This window comes from Dreissena polymorpha, unplaced genomic scaffold, assembly GCF_020536995.1.
Source record: "Dreissena polymorpha isolate Duluth1 unplaced genomic scaffold, UMN_Dpol_1.0 chrUn002, whole genome shotgun sequence".
NCBI classification, from domain to species: domain Eukaryota; kingdom Metazoa; phylum Mollusca; class Bivalvia; order Myida; family Dreissenidae; genus Dreissena; species Dreissena polymorpha.
In genome coordinates this window covers 424,402-444,510 of record NW_026273316.1, presented here as the reverse complement: position 1 = coordinate 444,510, position 20,109 = coordinate 424,402, and the positions used below count along the sequence as shown (strand labels likewise).

General features: G+C 37.0%; 1 protein-coding gene across 4 annotated transcripts in view; it reads left to right on the top strand.

Annotated features, from left to right (window-relative positions):
• Positions 1 to 18,740, top strand: part of LOC127863179 (uncharacterized) — a 44,257-nt gene extending 25,517 nt beyond the window's left edge. The window contains exons 3-8 of one of the 4 annotated variants that reach the window (XM_052402578.1): positions 1,890 to 2,251; positions 9,576 to 9,712; positions 12,085 to 12,244; positions 13,593 to 14,462; positions 16,693 to 17,210; positions 18,530 to 18,740. In XM_052402578.1, coding sequence (XP_052258538.1) covers positions 1,890 to 2,242 — 353 coding nt within the window. In that variant the 3' untranslated portion in view covers positions 2,243 to 2,251; positions 9,576 to 9,712; positions 12,085 to 12,244; ... (1 more) ...; positions 16,693 to 17,210; positions 18,530 to 18,740. Of the gene's footprint in view, positions 1 to 1,889; positions 2,252 to 9,575; positions 9,713 to 12,084; positions 12,245 to 13,036; positions 13,172 to 13,592; positions 14,463 to 16,692 lie in introns of all 4 variants that reach the window. The other 3 variants (XM_052402577.1, XM_052402576.1, XM_052402575.1) reach the window with 3 other exon arrangements.
• The last annotated feature ends 1,369 nt before the right edge of the window (positions 18,741 to 20,109 follow it).

Here is a 20,109-nt window from a genome sequence, read left to right as displayed (position 1 = left end):
CCAAGGTATTTGACTTTGGTTATCTTTATGCGAATAAAAAACTCACTGACAAAATGACTGACATTGAAATACCAAACGCTAGACGACCAAGACAATTTCGACGAATTGACTTATTTACGGATACTGACGACCCTGAAGAAATACGTAGACAATTAAGATTTACACCTTACAACATCGGCCGCATAGAAATACTGATCAGACATAGACTTCAGAGACCAAATGGACGGAATCAACCCTTGACACCGAGGCAGCAAATATTGATAACACTGAGATTTTGTGCTTCCAGAATTTGGCAACGGGTTTTAAGGGTCGTAACCAGAGTAACTGACGAACTGTGTGCCCTGAAAGACAGATTTATTAAATTTCCGACGACGGACAGACAGAAATCAATTATTAAGCAGACTTTTTTCAAAATCACTGGGTTTCCATCCGTAATTGCGGCGTTAGACGGGCCCCATGTTCAAATCATTGCTCCCCATCAGAACACGAGGAGCAATATGTCAACAGAAAACACTACCACAGTGTTAATGTACAGGCAACATGTGATCATAGAGGTATTTATCAATTTGTACACAAAGCATAATCTTACCTTTAAGTTTGAGTATTCCGTCATTACATAAATCCATGTATTTTATATCTATAAATCCTGTTGTTTTACACACCAGATTCTGTAACACTTACTTATGACCTGATACGATTAATTTATTCTGTTTCTCGTTTAACACCACACGTCCTTTTAGTTCTTACTGCCATTGTGTTATGCATATTTTGCGCCCAAAAACTCGCATTGCGTAACGATTTCAAAGAAATATAAATATAGTCTGTTCCATGGTTTAAATATAGTCTGATCCGCTGTGTTAAAGGGGCATTGTGGGTTATTTTCGTTTGGCTAACTTTAACCAATTCAGATAAAGATATCCAATGCGACTTGAAATTTTATACAATAGGATTACCACATTGGATAACATATCCAAAAAACGGATAAATTCAACCAAAGGTTATCTTTTGGATTTGCTAAAGTTATCCGTATTTATACAATTGGCTGCTAGTGTTCATTTTTGTGGTTTTTAAATAACTGTTCATGTATGATATTTTTTATAAATCAAAAAAATATCATCTTATAAAATTGATACTTTGAAAATTATTGTAGTTGGATTTTAAGAAATTTCAAAAGTATGTATGTAAATACAATTAGTTTTTTTTAACAGCTTGCTATTGTAAGTGGTTAAGGGAAAAAAGAATCTGAAAAAGATTTAAAATTGGTTGTTTGAAACATTATTTTTCTTGTTATATACAATTTACCAACACAACTACAGTTGTAACACTGCACATGTATGGCGCATGTCTGCTTAGGTCAATTTTACATCTATGTTAGTACTTTGTTATCTTATTTGTACATGTGTAGGAAATCTATTATTGCTGCATATAGTTACATTCACATGCAAATGCTGATTGAACTGTGTACCTATTTTCATCTGTGTAAATGTTTCCATCTTTGTAAATGTACATAGCACTTCATTTCTAACTTAGCAGTCAAATTTCAACCTGTCAAACTTTTACACACAAAACTGATAAAGAACCTTCATATCACACTCAGGCATTTATTATTATTAGGCTTGATGCATATATTGAAGATGTGTAAATTCCCATTTATAACAGCGCTCTGAGATAAGGGGGTTTAATACATGTGCGTAAAGACACTTTCCACCTAAACTGGAGTTTCGTCAAGATGAGTTTACTATTAAATAAAAAATACATTAAACGTGGAAAGTGTCATCGCTGATTAGCCTGTGAGAGGCTCATATGTAATACAATATTACTGCAGTCTGTTTATCAAGATTATTAACATTTACAGTATTCCAAGATCTTGTTGTTACTCTGTTTTGCAGTGTGGGGGTTTGCCATGAGTCACACAGGAGACAAGCTGTACATAACCAGCCCATCTCATCACAAGCTCTACACCGTGGCCAGGGATGGAACACTCCTGGCTGTCTTCACAGACCCAGAACTACAATACCCACAGAATGTATATGTGACCCCTGCAGGCCAGGTGCTGGTCTGTGGAATGCTGTCCCACACTATAGTACAGATGGACAGTGAGGGAAAGAGGAAGCTAGCAACTCTGGTTTCAGTGAGGGATGGAGTGGGGAGACCATGCTCAGTATGCTACAGCAGCACCACATCATCCATCATTGTGGGACTGTTGGGGGACGACAACATCATGGTGTTCAGAGTGGAATAGAGTGTTCATGTATGTATTAGATGTTGTAAGGCCAAAGAAAATAATATGTCTTGTTCCGGTGACCCGACCGATCCTAATTTTTACCGCCGAGCCTAAACTTTTTTTTTGCTCCGTGTACGAAACAATTTAGAACGAAAATTATGTTAAGGTGCAAAACTCATCAAGTTTGAAATTAACTGAGTGCGAATTACGTCGATACAGTTATACTCGTTTTTTATCGCATATTTAAACTTAATCCAATACGGCGGTGTCCACATGCTTGTTAGCCATGACAATTGAAAGCTGCCACACCTTCAGAATGCTATAAAGAAAAAAGTTTGGGGCATATAGTTACAGTAACAATGAGTTGGACATATGAGGAACTGTTTGCCTCGTATCACCCACAACCAGATTACAGGCTTCAAACTCTTGTTTCACCAAACATGAACAGAGATAATTGTTACGAGGGTTTTGTTATAATGTTTCTTTGTTGAAATGATACATTTATTTTTTACATTAAAGTGTACATAAAGACAGAATTATTTTATTTCCATTAATCAAGCTACAATGTCTTGACGTTCAGATAAAACAATTTACAATATTGTCATCTGTTCAAGATTCATAATAACCCTTCAGGCCAAAGAAAATAATATGCCTGGTTCCTGTGTCATTCTAAAAAAATAGGTAGGGAAGGGAACGTTGTTTTTATGCCCCTCTTCAAAGAAGAGGGGATACATTGCTTTGCACATGTCGGTCGGTCTGTCGGTCCGTCCACCAGGTGGTTTCCAGATGATAACTCAATAACGCTTGGGCCTAGGATCATGAAACTTCATAGGTACATTGATCATGACTTGCAGATGACCCCTATTGATTTTGAGGTCACTAGGTCAAAGGTCAATGTCACGGTGACCCGAAATAGTAAAATGGTTGTCGGATGATAACCCAAGAACGCATACGCCTAGGATCATGAAACTTCATCATTAGATAGATCATGACTCGCAGATGACCCCTATTGATTTTGAGGTCACTAGGTCAAAGGTCTAGGTCACGGTGACCCGAAATAGTAAAATGGTTTCTGGATGATAACTCAAGAACACTTACGCCTAAGATCATGAAACTTCATAGGTACATTGATCATGACTCGCAGATGACCCATATTGATTTTCAGGTCACTAGGTCAAAGGTCAAGGTCACGGTGACCCGAAACAGTAAAGCTGTTTCCGGATGATAACTCAAGAACGCTTTTGCCTAGGATCATGAAACTTCATAGGTACATTGATCATGACTCGTAGATGACCCCTATTTATTTTCAGGTCACTAGGTCAAAGGTCAAGTTCACAGTGACAAAAAACGTATTCACACAATGGCTGCCACTACAACGGACAGCCCATATGGGGGGCATGCATGTTTTACAAACAGCCCTTGTTTGGTGTTTTTTTTCTCCGAGTGGTGAGAGGCCAGTTTTTTTAATATATTGTTCAATGTGGTATGTATCATAGCTTTATGTAACCATGCATATATATAATCTCATGTGTAATTTTTATGTACAATTTGGCTTTTTAGTCACCCTCTGCAGCATGCTAACCTGCCATGTAACATAGTAAAGTTCTTATGAATCTTGAACAGATGACGTTCCTACCCTACCTATTTTTGTTTTAGCATGTCACAGGAGCCAGACATATTATTTTCTTTGGCCTAATTAGTGATTCATATTTCAATGACATTTTGTTGTTGAGCACAGGAAAATTGTAGTGTGTTGTGTTACAAAACAAAATTGTGTGTGCAGATGCAAATAATATATGTACACATTTTAATTTGCTTGTACAATATAAAGTTTTTTCATGGAACATTAGATCTAATATATATTATGTTATTTTGTCATAACATTTGTGCCATTATTATGCCCCTCTTAAAAGAAGAAGGGGTATATTGTTTTGCTGGATGTCTGTCGGTAGACCTGTCGGTAGACAAGTTTGTTTCCGATCTATAACTCATAAACGAAATGACGGATTGGCATGATACCTCACATGTGCATTGGCTTGGGACAGTAGAAGACCCCTATTCAAATTGGAGTCACTAGGTCGAAGGTCAAGGTCACTATCACACTAAGTGTGAAAATGAACTGTTGGTAGACCAGTCTGAATGTCGGTAGAACAGTTCGTTTCCGATTCATAACCCGTCACAAATTGACTGATTGGCTTGATACTTCACATGTGCATTGGCCTTAGACAGTAAATGACCCTTATTTAATTTGGGTCACTAGGTCAAAGGTAGAGGATTACTATCACACTTAGTGTGAAAATCGTTTCCGATCAATAACTCGTCAACGAATGGACCGATTGGCTTGACACTTCACATGTGCATTGGCCTTGGACAGTAGATGACCTTACGTGAAATTTGGGTCACTAGCGCAAAGGTCAAAGTCACCATAACACTAAGTGTGAAAATCGTTTCAGATCAGTAACTCGTCAACGAATTGGCAGATTGGCTTGATACTTTACATGTGCATTTGCCGTGGAAAGTACATGACCCCTATTGAAATTGGGGTCACTATGTCAAAGGTCAAGGACACTATCACACTTTTTGTGAAAATTGCTTCCGACCAATAACTCGTCAACAAATTGACCAATTGGCTTGATATTTAACATGTGCACTGGCCTTGGACAGTAAATGACCTATTTTGAAATTGAGGTCACTAGGTAAAAAGTCAAGGTCACTATCCCACTAAGTGGTTTCCGATCAATAACTGGTCAACGAATTGACCGATTGGCTTGATAATTCACATGTGCATTGGCATTGGACAGTAGATATACCCTATTGAAATTGGGGTCACTAGGTCAAAGGTCAAGGTTACTATCACACTAAGTGTGAAAATCGTTTCAGATCAATAACTCGTCAACAAATTTACCAATTGGTCTGATACTTCACATGTGCATTGGCCTCGGACAGTAGATGATCCCTATTGAAATTTTGGTCATTAGGTCAAAAATCAAGGTTACTATCACACTAAGTGTGAACATCGTTTCCGATCAATAACTCTTCAACGAATTGACTTATTGACTTGATACTTCACATGTGCATTGGCCTTGGACAGTACACGACCCCTATTGAAATTGGGGTTACTAGATCAAAGGTCAAGGTCACTATCACACTAAGTGTGAAAATCGTTTCCGATCAATAACTCGTCAACGATTTGACCCATTAGCTTGATACTTCAAATGTGCATTGGCCTTAGACAGTAAATGACCTCTATTAAATTGAGGTCACTAGGTCAAAGGTCAAAGATCCCTATCACACTAACTGGTTTCCGATTAATCATTGGTCAAAGAATTGACTGATTGGCTTGATACTATACATGTGCATTGGCCTTGGAAAGTAGATGACTCCTATTGAAATTGAGGTCACTGGGTCAAAGGTCAAGGTCACTATCACACGAAGTGGGAAAATCGTTTCCGATCAATCACTCGTCAACGAGTTGACAGATTGGCTTGATACTTTACATGTGGATTTGCCGTGGAAAGTACATGACCACTATTGAAATTTGGGTTCACTATGTCAAAGGTCAAGGACACTATCACACTTTTTGTGAAAATTGCTTCCGACCAATAACTCGTCAACAAATTGACCAATTGGCTTGATATTTCACATGTGCACTGGCCTTGGACAGTAAATGACCTATTTTGAAATTGAGGTCACTAGGTAAAAAGTCAAGGTCACTATCCTACTAAGTGGTTTCCGATCAATAACTGGTCAACGAATTGACCGATTGGCTTGATACTTCACATATGCATTGACCTTGGACAGTAGATTACCCTACTGAAATTGAGGTCACTAGGTCAAAGGTCAAGGTCACTATCACACTAAGTGTGAAAATTGTTTCTGATCAATAACTCGTCAACTACTTGACCGATTGGCTTGATACTTCACATGTGCATTGGCATTGGACAGTAGGTATACCCTATTGAAATTAGGGTCACTAGGTCAAAGGTCAAGGTAACTATCACACTAAGTGTGAAAATCGTTTCATATCAATAACTTGTCAACAAATTTACCAATTGGTCTGATACTTCACATGTGCATTGGCCTCGGACAGTAGATGATCCCTATTGAAATTTTGGTCACTAGGTCAAAAATCAAGGTTACTATCACACTAAGTGTGAAAATCGTTTCCGATCAATAACTCTTCAACGAATTGACCAATTGATTTGATACTTCACATGTGCATTGGCCTTGGACAGTACACGACCCCTATTGAAATTGGGGTTACTAGATCAAAGGTCACTATCACACTAAGTGTGAAAATTGTTTCCGATCAATAACTCGTCAACGATTTGACCCATTAGCTTAATACTTCAAATGTTCATTGGCCTTAGACAGTAAATGACCTCTATTAAATTGCGGTCACTAGGTAAAAGGTAAATATAACTATCACACTAAGTGGTTTCCGATTAATCATTCGTCAAAGAATTGACTGAATGGCTTGATACTATACATGTGCATTGGCCTTGGAAAGTAGATGACTCCTATTGAAATTGAGGTCACTGGGTCAAAGGTCAAGGTCACTATCACACTAAGTGTGAAAATCGTTTCTGATCAATAACTCGTCAATGAGTTGACCGATTGGCTTGATACTTCACTTTTGCATTGGCCGTGGACAGTTGATAACCCCTATTGAAATTGGGCTCTATAGGTCAAAGGTCAAGGTCACTATCACACTAAGTGTGAAAATTGTTTCTGATCAATAACTTGTCATTTAATTGACCGATTGGCCTGATACTTCACATGTGCATTGGCCTTGGGCAGTAGATGATCTCTATTGAAATTGCGGTCACTAGGTCAAAAATCATGGTCACTATCACACTAAGTAAGAAAATTGTTTCCTATCAATAACTCGTCAATGAATTGACAGATTGGCTTGATACTTCACATTTGCATTAGCCTTTGACAGTAGATGACTCCTATTGAAATTGAGGTCACTTGGTCAAAGGTCAAGGTCACTATCACACTTAGTGTGAAAATCGTTTCTGATCAATAACTCGTCATCAAGTTGACCGATTGGCCTTATACTTCACTTGTGCATTGGCCTTGCACAGTTGATAACCCCTATTGAAATTGGGGTCACTAGGTCAAAGCCCTGTTTTGGGGGCATATGTCTCCGACCGCGGAACACTTGGTGCCTTTTAATTCACAAGTTGTTTTTGACTTTGCATACAAAAACAAAGCATTTCAAATGCATATTTAATGTTTGTAAATAGATGCACATATACATAGCACCTAATGCTTTTTTATGCCCCCAGTAGGGTGGCATATAGCAGTTGAACTGTCCGTCAGTCAGGACGTCCGTCTGTCCGAAAACTTTAACATTGCCCATAACTTTCTTACTAGTAAACCGATTCACTTCATACTTGGACACAACATCCCTTTGTACAAGACCTTCCTTCTGACATACGTGTTTTTGACCTTGACCCCTCATGCCGTCCGTCTGTCTGTCCGCCAGTCAGTCTGTCCGTCTGTCTGAAAACTTTAACATTGCCCATAACATTCTTACTAGTAAACCGATTCACTTCATACTTGGACACAACATGCCTTTGGACAATACCTTTCTTCCTACATATGTGTTTTCGACCTTGACCTCTCAATGACCTTCATCTTATAGTCCAATTTTTTTGAAAACTTTAACTTTCCCAAAACATTCTTGTTAGTAAACCGATTCACTTCATAATTATCACAAACCCCCAATGAACAAGACCTTTCTACTGACGTATATATTTTGACCTTGACCCCTGAATGACCTTGACCGTATGGTCCAAATTTCGAAAAACATTAAATTTCCCTTAACTTCCTCATTACTTAATATATTAACTTCATACTCAACACCACTTTCCATGTGTTTGACCTTGACCTCTGAATGACCTTGACCTTATGGATCCAATGTTAAATAAATTAACATTCCTTCTAAATACCTCATTAGTAAACAGATCTATTTCATACTTGGACACAACATCCCATTGGACAATACCTTTCTACTGACCTATATGTTTTTTACCTAGATATGTTTTTGACCGTTTTTGACCTACATATGTTTTTGACATCCAAAGTTATATAAAGTAACATTCCCTCTAACTTCCTCATTAGTAAACATATTTACTTCATACTTTGACACAACATCCTATTGTACAATACCTTTCTACTGACCTACATATTTTTGACCTACATATGTTTTTGACCTTGACCCCTGAATGACCTTTACCTTAATGGTCCAATTTGAAAAAAATATTGATATTGCCCTCACTTCTTCATACTTTGACACATCTTTCTGCTGACATGTGTTTTTTACCTTGACCCCCTGAATGACCTTTACCTTATTGGTTCAAATTTAAAAAAAAAATGTATGCCTTCCTCCTTACTTCCTCATTAGTGAATGACTTAACTTCATACTTGAACACAAAACGCCTTTGACAACACACTTCCACTAACATGCTTAAACCCTGTATGACATTGACCTTACCCTAATTCCCTTCTGATACCTTGAAGCTCCTTTTAAAATGTTTCACCTTCTTGGCATTATTACTCATTATTATAAGCTTTATAATCACTATTTATGCACCCATATCAATTACGTTTTAGATCAAACAATTTCCTTTAGTGAGTATGTATACATTTACTGTTTTCAGGCATGCATGTTAATACTAACCTGTTTTTATGCCCCCAAAGAGCGGCAAATAGTTTTTGAACTGTCCTTCTGTCTGTCCGTCAGTTAGTCTGTCTGTCCATCCAAAAACTTGAACATTGGTCATAACTTTTGAAATATTGAACATAGCAACTTGATATTTGGAATGAATGTGTATCTCACGGAGCTGCACATTTTGAGTGGTGAAAGGTCAAGGTCATCCTTCAAGGTCAAAAGTCAAATATATGGCTTCAAAGCCGCTCAGAAGGGAGGATTTGTGTTTCTGACAAACACATCTCTTGTTAAGACTTTCATTTCTATATACAACATGGCATGTACGAAATGTAAATTGATGAATCCTTTTTATAAAATATGAAATAGTTTTAGTAATCTTTTAGTAATCTTTGGAGGAATATATTTTGATGTTTTGAGTAATGTTTACAGAAAGTTAACACATGATGGGATACATATTATTTTACGTTGTTTACCTTGAACATTAAGGCCATATATGTTATCATTTACCTATGTCACTAATTGCTACCAGTTTTTACAACAATTTAAAATCCAATCATTACCAAAATTGGCTTTTGATCTAGAGGGAAAAATCACTGTTTTACCACAGCTCAAATTTGACTCATAATTCGCAAGCCTGAAAGCCCCATTTCTCTCCCTGGTTCTCGTCAGGATCTCGACCAACCCCAGGAGGCTGCCCTGTGAACTCAGTCGTCAAAGTCAGTAGAGATAGACAAGAACGAGGCAAAGGCTATGAAACCCAGCAACATTGTACTCACAGTAAGAAACCCAGCAACATTGAACTCACGGTAAGAAACCCAGCAACATTGAACTCACCTTTAGTCTGCTTCCAGTCTGTTATTGAGTGTTTTTCAAAATACATATGTGTCTCGCTTTGGACAATGGGATGAAATGTATTTGTGTAAAGTGTTTTCCCAGATAATCATGTGCAAAGGAAGTCTCTAAAGAAAATTCCGGCTTTGTGGCTGTACATGCTAATCTGTGACAACACTAGAGCAACATTTTTAAAGTCCTGTTTCTCAGAATGAGGTTGAAAGTAATTCTGCCTGCAGTCAGAGACATAGTTTTGCAAGGTGATACAAGGTGAGCGTCAATCTTGGAAAAAAGGGGGTTATGCATTTATAGTGTCATCCACAAATTAGCCTGTGTGGAGTGCACACAGACTCATCAGGGATGATACTTTCTGCTTTTAAGGAATGTTTTGTGTGAAGGAAATTTCTTTTTTACAAAAATCAAATCTAGGCAGAAAGTGTCGTCTCATATTAGCCTGTAAGCACTGCACAGGCTAATGTGGGACAACACTTTATACTCAATCATGTATTAAGCCCAGTTTTCTCATAACAGTGCTCAAGAAAAGTCCGCCTCCAGTCTATTGTAGAGTGGTATTAACAATTCTGATGAGAACAAATATGGTATAACAAACAATATGATTTAAAAGTGTCTAATGGGACAATGACGCTCTTAGACATTCAAATTAAAAATAATTGTTAAGCGATACTAATGTAAGCAATGTATGATATAATTTACAGAGCTAAAATTTTATGTGAAATCTCAATATATCTGTAAATTGCCCTAAATGAGTATTCAAGCTAGTAAACATATTCTTATTTGATTGAAAGAAACCAATACAATAAACAAGAAACTGTCGGAGAAGGTTTTTTTTGTCACAATTTTGCACTATATATTCAGATAAAAGGAAACGTCTTGAGGGGCATAACTTTGGACAAAATAGTACGATGGATGGTTTAGCAACTTAAACATTTCAAAGGGCCATAACTCTCTAAATAAATCATCTAACCAGAACCCACAAATAACATGCGCATCTCCTCAAGGTAGTTAAGCTTCCCATAAAGCTTCATTGAATTCCAGTCAGTAGTTGGAGAGAAATAGCCCAGACAAGAATTGCACTATATGTACAATGGAAAATTTCAAAGGGCCATAACTCTGTGAAAAATCATCCGACGAGAACCGGCTGATAATATGCACATCTCCTCTTGGTAGTGAAGCTACCCATAAAGTTTCATTGAATTCCAGTCATTAGTTGCTGAGAAATAGCCCGGACAAGAATTGCACTATATATACAGTTTATGGACAATTTCAAAGGGACATAAGTCTGTGAAAAATCATCCGACCAGAACTGGCTGATAATATGCACATCTCCTTTTGGTAGTGAAGCTTCCCATAAAGTTTCATTGAATTCCCGTCATTAGTTGCTGAGAAATAGCCCGGACAAGAATTGCACTATATGTACAGTTAATGGAAAATTTCAAAGGGTCATTACTCTATGAACAATCTTCTGACTAGAACCCCCTGATTATATGCAACCTTGTTAACACTCTAGAGGCCACATTTATTTTTCGATCTTCATGAAACTTGGTCAGAAGATTTGTCCCAATAATATTGTGTTATCTCAGGTGAGCGACTTTGGGCCTTTCAGGCCCTCTTGTTTTCACAATTTCGAACAGTTTGTGTTTCATTTCTTTACAATTTTGAAAAGCTTGAGCTTCAGTTTTTCACAAAATTAGGGGGCCAAGGCTGCACCACAAGGATGAAACAAAACAAGCCCTGTGATTTGATTAGTGTTTTTGTGCGTTTGGGTAATATGTTTACTGAAACTTTTATTTCCCTCAACATATCAAACAAGATAAATGTTTGCAATTTACTTGGGAAAAATAGTGTCTTTGTATTGGTAACTGTGAAATGTGGAACTTTGGGCATCTTCAAACTAGTTTTGTCAGCTGGTAGTCACTCAGGCAAGTGGTCTGTAACAGAATTTTACTCCCAGGTGTATGTGAACAGCGATTTGTTTCTTTCTTTTCAAAGTACATGTAAAATGCACTTTCCTTATATGCAAGTTTACTTATAAAACGAGCACCAAAACGTTTCATCAAAAACGCATGTAAAATAATATATTGGTGGGTTTGTGTAATTAAGTTCCGTGCAATTAAAACGATCCATTATAATTTCCAATTGAAAGATTTCACACTGCAAATTTGTCTAATGTCAGGTATTAATCACGCTAATTATTCCTAATTGAATGGATGTGGTACGTACAGGTGCTTTCCCTAATTGGGAAAAAATCGATGGTGTATTTTGTACGTACTAGTTAAAAAAACTGACTGGGCCAAAATGTTTCATATTGGTTAGCTCAACTTTACAGCAACTGCTCAGCACAGAAGACTACTGTCTGGTGAAAGGCTCGACTGTATCAAAGTCAAGTGATGTGGGGGGGACTTGGTCGTTCCATGTCTGGGGATCGCATCATGAAGGACTTTTTAGCTGACACTCACAAGGGAGAGAACTCTGGATCTGCACCAGCAGTGAGTTGTTGCCCTTTAGTTGTTTTTTTAATTAATTTAGCTGACCCTTACAAAGTAGAGAATTTAAAATCTGCACCTGTATTGAGTTGTTGCCATTAAGTTGCTGTTAAATTTATTGCGCCTACAATAACAAGGGAGAGAACTGAAGATCTTCACTAGCAGTGAGTTGTTGCCTTGTATTTGCTGTCTAATTATGTCTACACCTTTGGTTTTATGTGCAATTACTTTTGATTTTTTTGTCTATTGAAAATATAAACAGATTTTAACAGTCAAAGATCTGAAAAGGTATGGTAAAAAAGTTGTGTGTGTTGTTGAAACTTCGGGAAGACATTAATGTTAAATTGTTGGCTCCCATTTATTGAACCATATGTTGACAGTAAAACATCTGTTAAGGCATTGTAAACGTTTGATATAATGAGTCCTATTAATAAAAAATAATTTTTTTTTAACATATTGATTTTTATTAACTGGTTATTAGATTGGCGAATGTCGGCGGGCGGGCGGGCGGAACAAGCTTGTCCGGGCCATAACTTTGTCGTTCATTGTGAGATTTTAAAATCATTTTGCACATTTGTTCACCATCAAGTGACGGTGTGTTGCACAAAAGAATTACGTCAATATCTCCAAGGTCAAGGTCGCCATGACTAAAAATAGATTTATTTTGAAACAAATGGGGGTTAATTATAAACAATCACTTCAGTTTGAGTTGTCTCCCCTTATCAGACTTTTTTTCACATTGAAAACCTGGTTTTGTGACAATTTTGTCCCTTGTTTTTATTTATTTTTATGCAGGAAAGAGCTGGCTAAAAAGATAAATGAGCTGCACTGTTGGAAAATGGGGCTTAATGCACGTGCTTAAATTGTTATCCCAGATTAGCATGTGCAGTCCACACAGACTAATCAGGGACAACACTTTCCTCTTTAAAGGTATTTTTTTGTTGAAAGGAAGTCTCCTTTTTATAAAAATTTAGTCTAGTCATTATCCTACCTGATTAGCTTATGTGGAATAGACATGCTTATATGAGATGACACTTTTGAATTTTAATGAGATGCATATTGGTTTATGAAATTACATCTCTGCAAGTTAAGTAAAAAATCGTTATTATGAATTGACAGGTTAATATAACATTGACCAACACTTTCAATGATTTACTACGAAATGGTTTGATTGAATTAATTTTCATGCTTTTTGGACAAGGAACTAATGAAATGCCTGATAAAAAAATTATGAGAATAAAATGTATCTTTTGAAAATCTTCACATCAAATCAAGAGGCATAGTTTGTTATAGATTGTTATATAAACCTTGTGTTACTGTTTCATATCACCCATGGTGCTGTTGTTTTCAGATGAGCACGAGCATTGTATCGAGTTGACGTGGCAACGGCACCAGTCGGACCCCCAGGAGCCTCAGTCCAGGACAACCTTTCCCCTCCCCTGACCTCCTGCCTCAAAGCTTGTTGAACAATACCGATCTGCAGGAATGCCTGAGCGTGTTGAGTTTTCACAAGCTGTTCTCAACAACTGCAATGTCCGTTTTGATTGATCCACACTCGAGCCTGAGTAGTTTGTTTAGCTCCAATGCCAGAGGTGGGTCACGTATTGCAGACACAAGGAAATATAGCAGCAGATATGGTAATACTTACAGTCACAGATTGTGGACGTCACAACAAATATTACGAAGAATAAAAAGTTTGATAACTTGTTCCATGCCGTATGGGACTAACAGAGCGACAGCGAATAATGGGAGAACATCTAGAAACAGTTGAAGAGCTAAAGTTCGAAGCCTAAGCTATCCACTGGGGCTACTTCTGATTTCGATAGTAGTAGCATTATGGACCATCCCAGTTTGTCCTCTTAGGCGTCCAAAATGTCCAAAGTGAAGTTGCTTTTTACGCAGTTGCTGACAAATAAACTTTGTAATGAACACTCATAGCACGATGAATAAATCTGGCATGGTTCAGGCGCAAATTCTGCCCAACATCGTTAACAAGGTGCTCAAGGTGTACCTATGGGGGTTTGTTTCGAGCACTTCACACTTCAAGCCAAAATGGCCTCGCATTGAGTTGATGCTTGAGAAGGCGTTGAAAAATGACAGCAGTTGTGTTGTGTGGTACAGTATGCCCTTTGATTCTCACCCCGATGTTAGGTAGAACTCAAACTCGGCCCTTAGCAATATCAGCGAGGCTAGAATGTCATCTCTGCATCTTGAGCTTCAGGTGAGATCTTAAAGTGTTATTTATTTGGTAAATTTGGGCTGATCATTCAGTTCCATTTCTAATCTTAAAACGTCTATATTTTACCATAATTGTCCCCCACCATAGGCCGAGGGATATTGTTTTGGCGTTGTCCGTCCGTCCTTCTTTCCGTCCTTCCGTCCGTCCGGCACTTTTCTGTCCGAAGCCATATCTTGGAAGTGCTTTGACGGATTTCATTTAAACTTCAGGTTTGAGTATATATATATGGATAAGAGGATGATGCACGCCAAATGGCATTGTACACCATCTGTTAATAACAGAGTTATGGCCCTTTGTATCTTGGAAAAATGCTTTTTTGAGTGTCAAATATAACACTTTTGTGTCCAGAAGCATATTGGCGGGGATATCAATTCAACGAATTTGCTTGTTACTGGCTAAAATTCCGAATTGACGGTTTGCCACAAAAAACGACTATTTGCACAGAGCTAGCCCCTAGGTCTAGCACATGTCTAAGTCTTTTAGAAGAATAACTGGCTTAATTTGCTTATTTCGCTAGGTTTTATTACTATTTTGAAGTTATGGGTGTTATAAAAAAAATTATATGTTGTTTATTTCACATATACTGTGAACCCATTTATTTTTGTCAGCATAAATTGTGTCATTTAAAAAAAAAGACTATTTCATCAGCACTTAAATTCATTAATTTCTGATTTAAAAAAATAAATAAACAAAATTGTGTCAGTCAATACCAGATTTGTTTGTAGTACATGTCCGCGATAAATTGCGGTGGGAAAAAGGGGAAAACCCTTGACAGTAACTTGCAGGAGGTAGACCATGTTAAGCATATGTAAATGAACTAGTCTTTCGTTATCAGGTGAATGAGGTGATAGTTAACTTTGTTTGTATAGGACCCTGTAGTAACCGGCCCTTATTACTGTATGCCATTAACAAGTTCAGTATTATGAATTAAGCTGATTAGTGGGACTGAATAACTGTTTGCATACCATTTTTCTAATATGCATATATATCCAATTATCAAATATAATTGCATAATTTTTTTTTTATTTTTACCATTTATGACAGAAAGTTTAACTATATCAGCCAATACTGTCAATGAATAAAACAAATTTAAATTGATACATAAAAATTAGATAATAGTAAATGTAGGTAAACGCAAACAATCAAACACAAATTAATATGTTTTTTTTATTTCTTTGTAATAAAAGTGCAGAATCTATATCAGTCAGTTGTTGATCACAAAGTGTTTATTGTCTTTGATCCGGATCCGCTGTTTGCCTGCAACACCCCTGAGAAACACACAATGGATAATACAGTTGTTAACAATTAGCGCTAATTATTACTATTCTACCTGAGTGAAGTCATCGCATTCGATACAGCTTATTATTTTGATCAGAGCCCAGATGTTTGCGAAAAACAATGGTGCTATATTGCTTTTATATCCTAATGCACCCAATTTCAACACGAATGACTAGATGTGAAACTTTAAATATAAGGTTTGTCCTACAAAAAGATGCCATATAATGTAGATATAACTAGTATCGATTCAATATCACTTACATTTGTTTTAACCAGAATAGGCAATAATAAGTATTAAAATTATAAAAGCCCCCTGTACCAAGATAGAATGTCGTAGGCTGAATTCACCATAGATGTCAATCTGTTTTTCTGCATTTGTGTCTTATCCATAGACAAAACGTGTGTGATCAAACACTCATACACTTACAGTATTAAACTCACATCTATTGTTTCTTAAGATATGCTATACAGTTGTATAGTCTCACATTAAAAGTTGAAAAAAGTCTCACATTTAACGTTGTATAGTCTCACATTTTAAGTTGTATAGTTTCACCTTTAAAGTAGGACAGTCTCACATTTAAAGTTGTATAGTGTCACCTTTAAAGGTGTACAGTTTCACATTTTAAGTTGTATGGTCTCATATTTAAAGTTGTATAGTCTCAATTGTAAAGTTGTATATTGTTCACTTTTAAATGTGTACAGTCTCACATTTTAAGTTGTATGATGTCACAATGAAAGTTGTATTGTCTCATATTTAAAATTGTATATGTTCACTTTTAAAGGTGTACATATAGCGCAGTCTCATATTTTAAGTTGTATAGTGTCATTTAAAGTTGTATTGTCTCATATTTAAAATTGCTCAGTCTCATATTAAAAGTCATGTAGTCTCACATTTAAAGTTGTTAAGTCTCACATGTTAAGTTTTCCTTTTCAGCAAACATTATAAGCCAACAAGACAAACACCTTTGAAGTCAATGTCGATGGCAATCCCCACCCCTTCTTTCACAAATACTACAACTCGCTCAAGAAATTCAGCACGAAGACATCTTGCATCAGCCTAGCACGCCACCTATGAACATCTTCTTCCAGGTTGGCTACATCAACACTTCGAACAGCGGAGCCTTGGTGAGTCCGACTTCCGTCACAGATTTGATGTCGCTTAGCAACATTTCAATGATGGGCTTGAAAAACTTGTTCCAGACGAGTTGCTCAATTGGAAAAGATTTGATGCAGCAGATAGAGGAGGCGTTGAGTGACTTTCTGTAAATGTGACTGACCTCGGTATGTTGCTCTCGAATAATGTGAAACTGACGCCTTAGGAGCAGTCTGCGATTGACGCCATTTAGCAGCAGCTGTTTTCTGACATGCCCGGATTTTACTTTGGCATCTGGAGTTGCACCATCTCTGTCTGTATCCCTTTAACAGCAGCAGCAACATTAACAACAACAGGAAGTATTCCAGCCTCATTCTGGGAAATTGGGTATTAATGCATGTGGATAGTGTTGTCCGGGAAAAGCATATAAAGTTTGCTCAGGCAAATCAGAGGCAACACTTTCGGAATAAATCTCTTAACTAAAAATTCCATAAAAGCAGAAAATGTCATCGCTGATTAGGTTGTGCAGACTGCACAGGCTAATCTGGGACAACACTATCCACATGCATTAAACTCCGTTTTAAAATTTTGTGTGAATTGGTAAATAACTGTGCATAGTGGTAATAAAAAATCGGTTCACCCAACAGCATTTGAACTGATATCGTATGAAGTAAGCAGTATGTTTAATGTTTTTACTTTTTTATGCCCCCCAGGATCGAATGATCGGGAGCATATTGTTTTTGGCCTGTCTGTCTGTCATTCTTCATTCTGTACCAAATCTTTAACCTTGGTTAAAGTTTTGCGATAACTTTTGAAATATTGAACATAGCAACTTGATATTTGGCATGCATGTGTATCTCATGGAGCTGCACATTTTGAGTGGTGAAAGGTCAAGGTCATCCTTCAAGGTCAAAGGTCAAAATTTTTTAATTAAAGCGCCGCATTAGGGGGCATTGTGTTTCTGACAAACACATCTCTTGTTGCAATTCTATATCATTCTAAGTTAAGGGTTAAGGTAGCATAGCTTTGGCGTGATACTTTACAAGCATTTTGTATTAGTCGTTGATACATTGGTAGCTTTACATTTTGCATTGTATTATCTGATCGTCCATGCAATATTTTAAGTTTCTCTAAATTTTCGGACACATTATTTTTTCTTTCTACATTTTCTGACACCTGTAGTTTTGGAATATGTTTGGTATCTAAATTTTTGGACACAAATTTCTTTTTATTATTTTAACTGTCTGAAAACTTAGATTAATTAAGGTAGTATAGATTCAATATCACTTACAGCAAATAGTTTAAACCAGAATAGGCAGTAATAACAAGTAAAAATATAAAGGCCCTGGTAGCAAGATAGCGTGTTGAAGATAGACATCCATCTGTATTTCTGCATTTCTGTCTAATCCATAGACAAAACGTGTGTGATCAAGTACTCATACACTGACAGTATTAAACTCATATCTATTGATTCTTATGATATGCCATACAGTTGTATAGTCTTACATTTAAACTTTAAAGTTAGAAAATGTTTTACATTTAAAGTTGTTTTGACTCATGTTTAACATGGTATAGTCTAACATAGTGTCACATTAAAAATCGTATTGTCTAAAATTTAAAATTTTACAGTCTCACATTAAAAATTGTATAGTCTCACATGTTAACTTTTCCTTTTTAGCAAACATTATTAGCCAACAAGACGAACATCATTGAAGTCAATGTTGATGACAATCCCTACCCCCTTCTTGCACAAATACAACAACTCGCTCAAGAAATTCAGCACGGAGACGTTTTGAGTCAGTCTAGTACGCCATCCTCTCGCAAGGCGGCTACATTAACACTTCAAACCACAGAGCCTTGGTGATTTTGACTTCTGTCCCAGCTTTGATGTCGCTTAGCAAAAATTCGATGTTGGGATTGGAAAACTAGTTCCAGACGAGTTGCTAGAGCGGAAACGATCTGAAACAGCAGATACAGCAGGCGTTGAGTGACTTTCTGCAACTGTGACTGACCTTGAAATGTTTCTCTCGAATAATGTGAAACTGACACCTGAGGAGCGGTCTGTGATTGACGCCATTTAGCAGCAGCTGTTTTCTGACATGCCGGGGTTTGGGGTGGTGACTTTGGCATCTGGACTTGCACCATCTCTATCTGTATCCCATTACCGGCAGCCGCAGCATTAACAACAACAGGTAGTATTTCAGCCTCGCTCTGGGAAAACATGGCTTAATGCATGTGCATAGTGTTGTCCCAGAAAAGCATGTGAAGTTTGCTCAGGCAAATCAGAGGCAACACTTTGTGAATAAACCTTTAAACTAAAAATTCCATAAAAGCAGAAAATGTCATAACTGATTAGTTGTGCAGACTGCACAGGCTAATATGGGACGACACTTAAGGCTTATGCATTAAGCCCAGTATTTAAAGAGTTTAGAGTTTCACATTTATTTCATGTAACATCAGTTCTTTTTCTGACCTTTTTAGAGAAAAGTACCTGTCACTAATCAGGAATTTTGTGTTTTTAAATTGGTCAAACTGAGTGAATAAATACATATAACAGTTGATTTAATATTAGTTTAAATTATAAAGGGTCAAGACATATTCCATACATTTTTGGGCTGAAATTCAGCCGTAAAGTTTTAGTATTTTTCATTAACTTGTAACAAAAAAAATCCCCTTGCATAACTACAAAAAAATAATTTTGTAATGCTGTCACTTTAGTGGAAATGATCTGATCCAACAGATAGAGCAGGTGCTGAGTGACTTGTCTGTTAACGTCAGTTACCTTAATGCTCTTGAATAATTTGAACCTGACGCCAAGAGCAGTTGTTAAAAGCCAATAGACACTCAAAATCATCGAATATTTCATACAATATTTTGAAACGTAAAGTAAGCACATAAAAAATCAGTGTTCCTTGAAGCAATAGCCGAAATTTCAACTCTAGACGTGGTCTGGTAACATAGATTTGATAAGATACAAAATGCTCTTTGTGGGACAATATGTTCAACACAGGTTCATGTAACATGTTAGTTTTCGTTTGTCGCATGAATAGATATCGTTGTGGGAAATAAAAATGGAATATATTGTGCCACAAAAAATAAAAATGAGCATTTTATATCTTGTGTATTTTATGTAACTTACATTAACACCATTCAGCAGCAGATGTTGTTGGACATTGCCGGGTTTGGGGTGGCGACGTCAGTGTCGGGACTCGCTTCATCTCTGTGTATGGCTTGGTTGCAGCAGCACCAGCAGCTGCA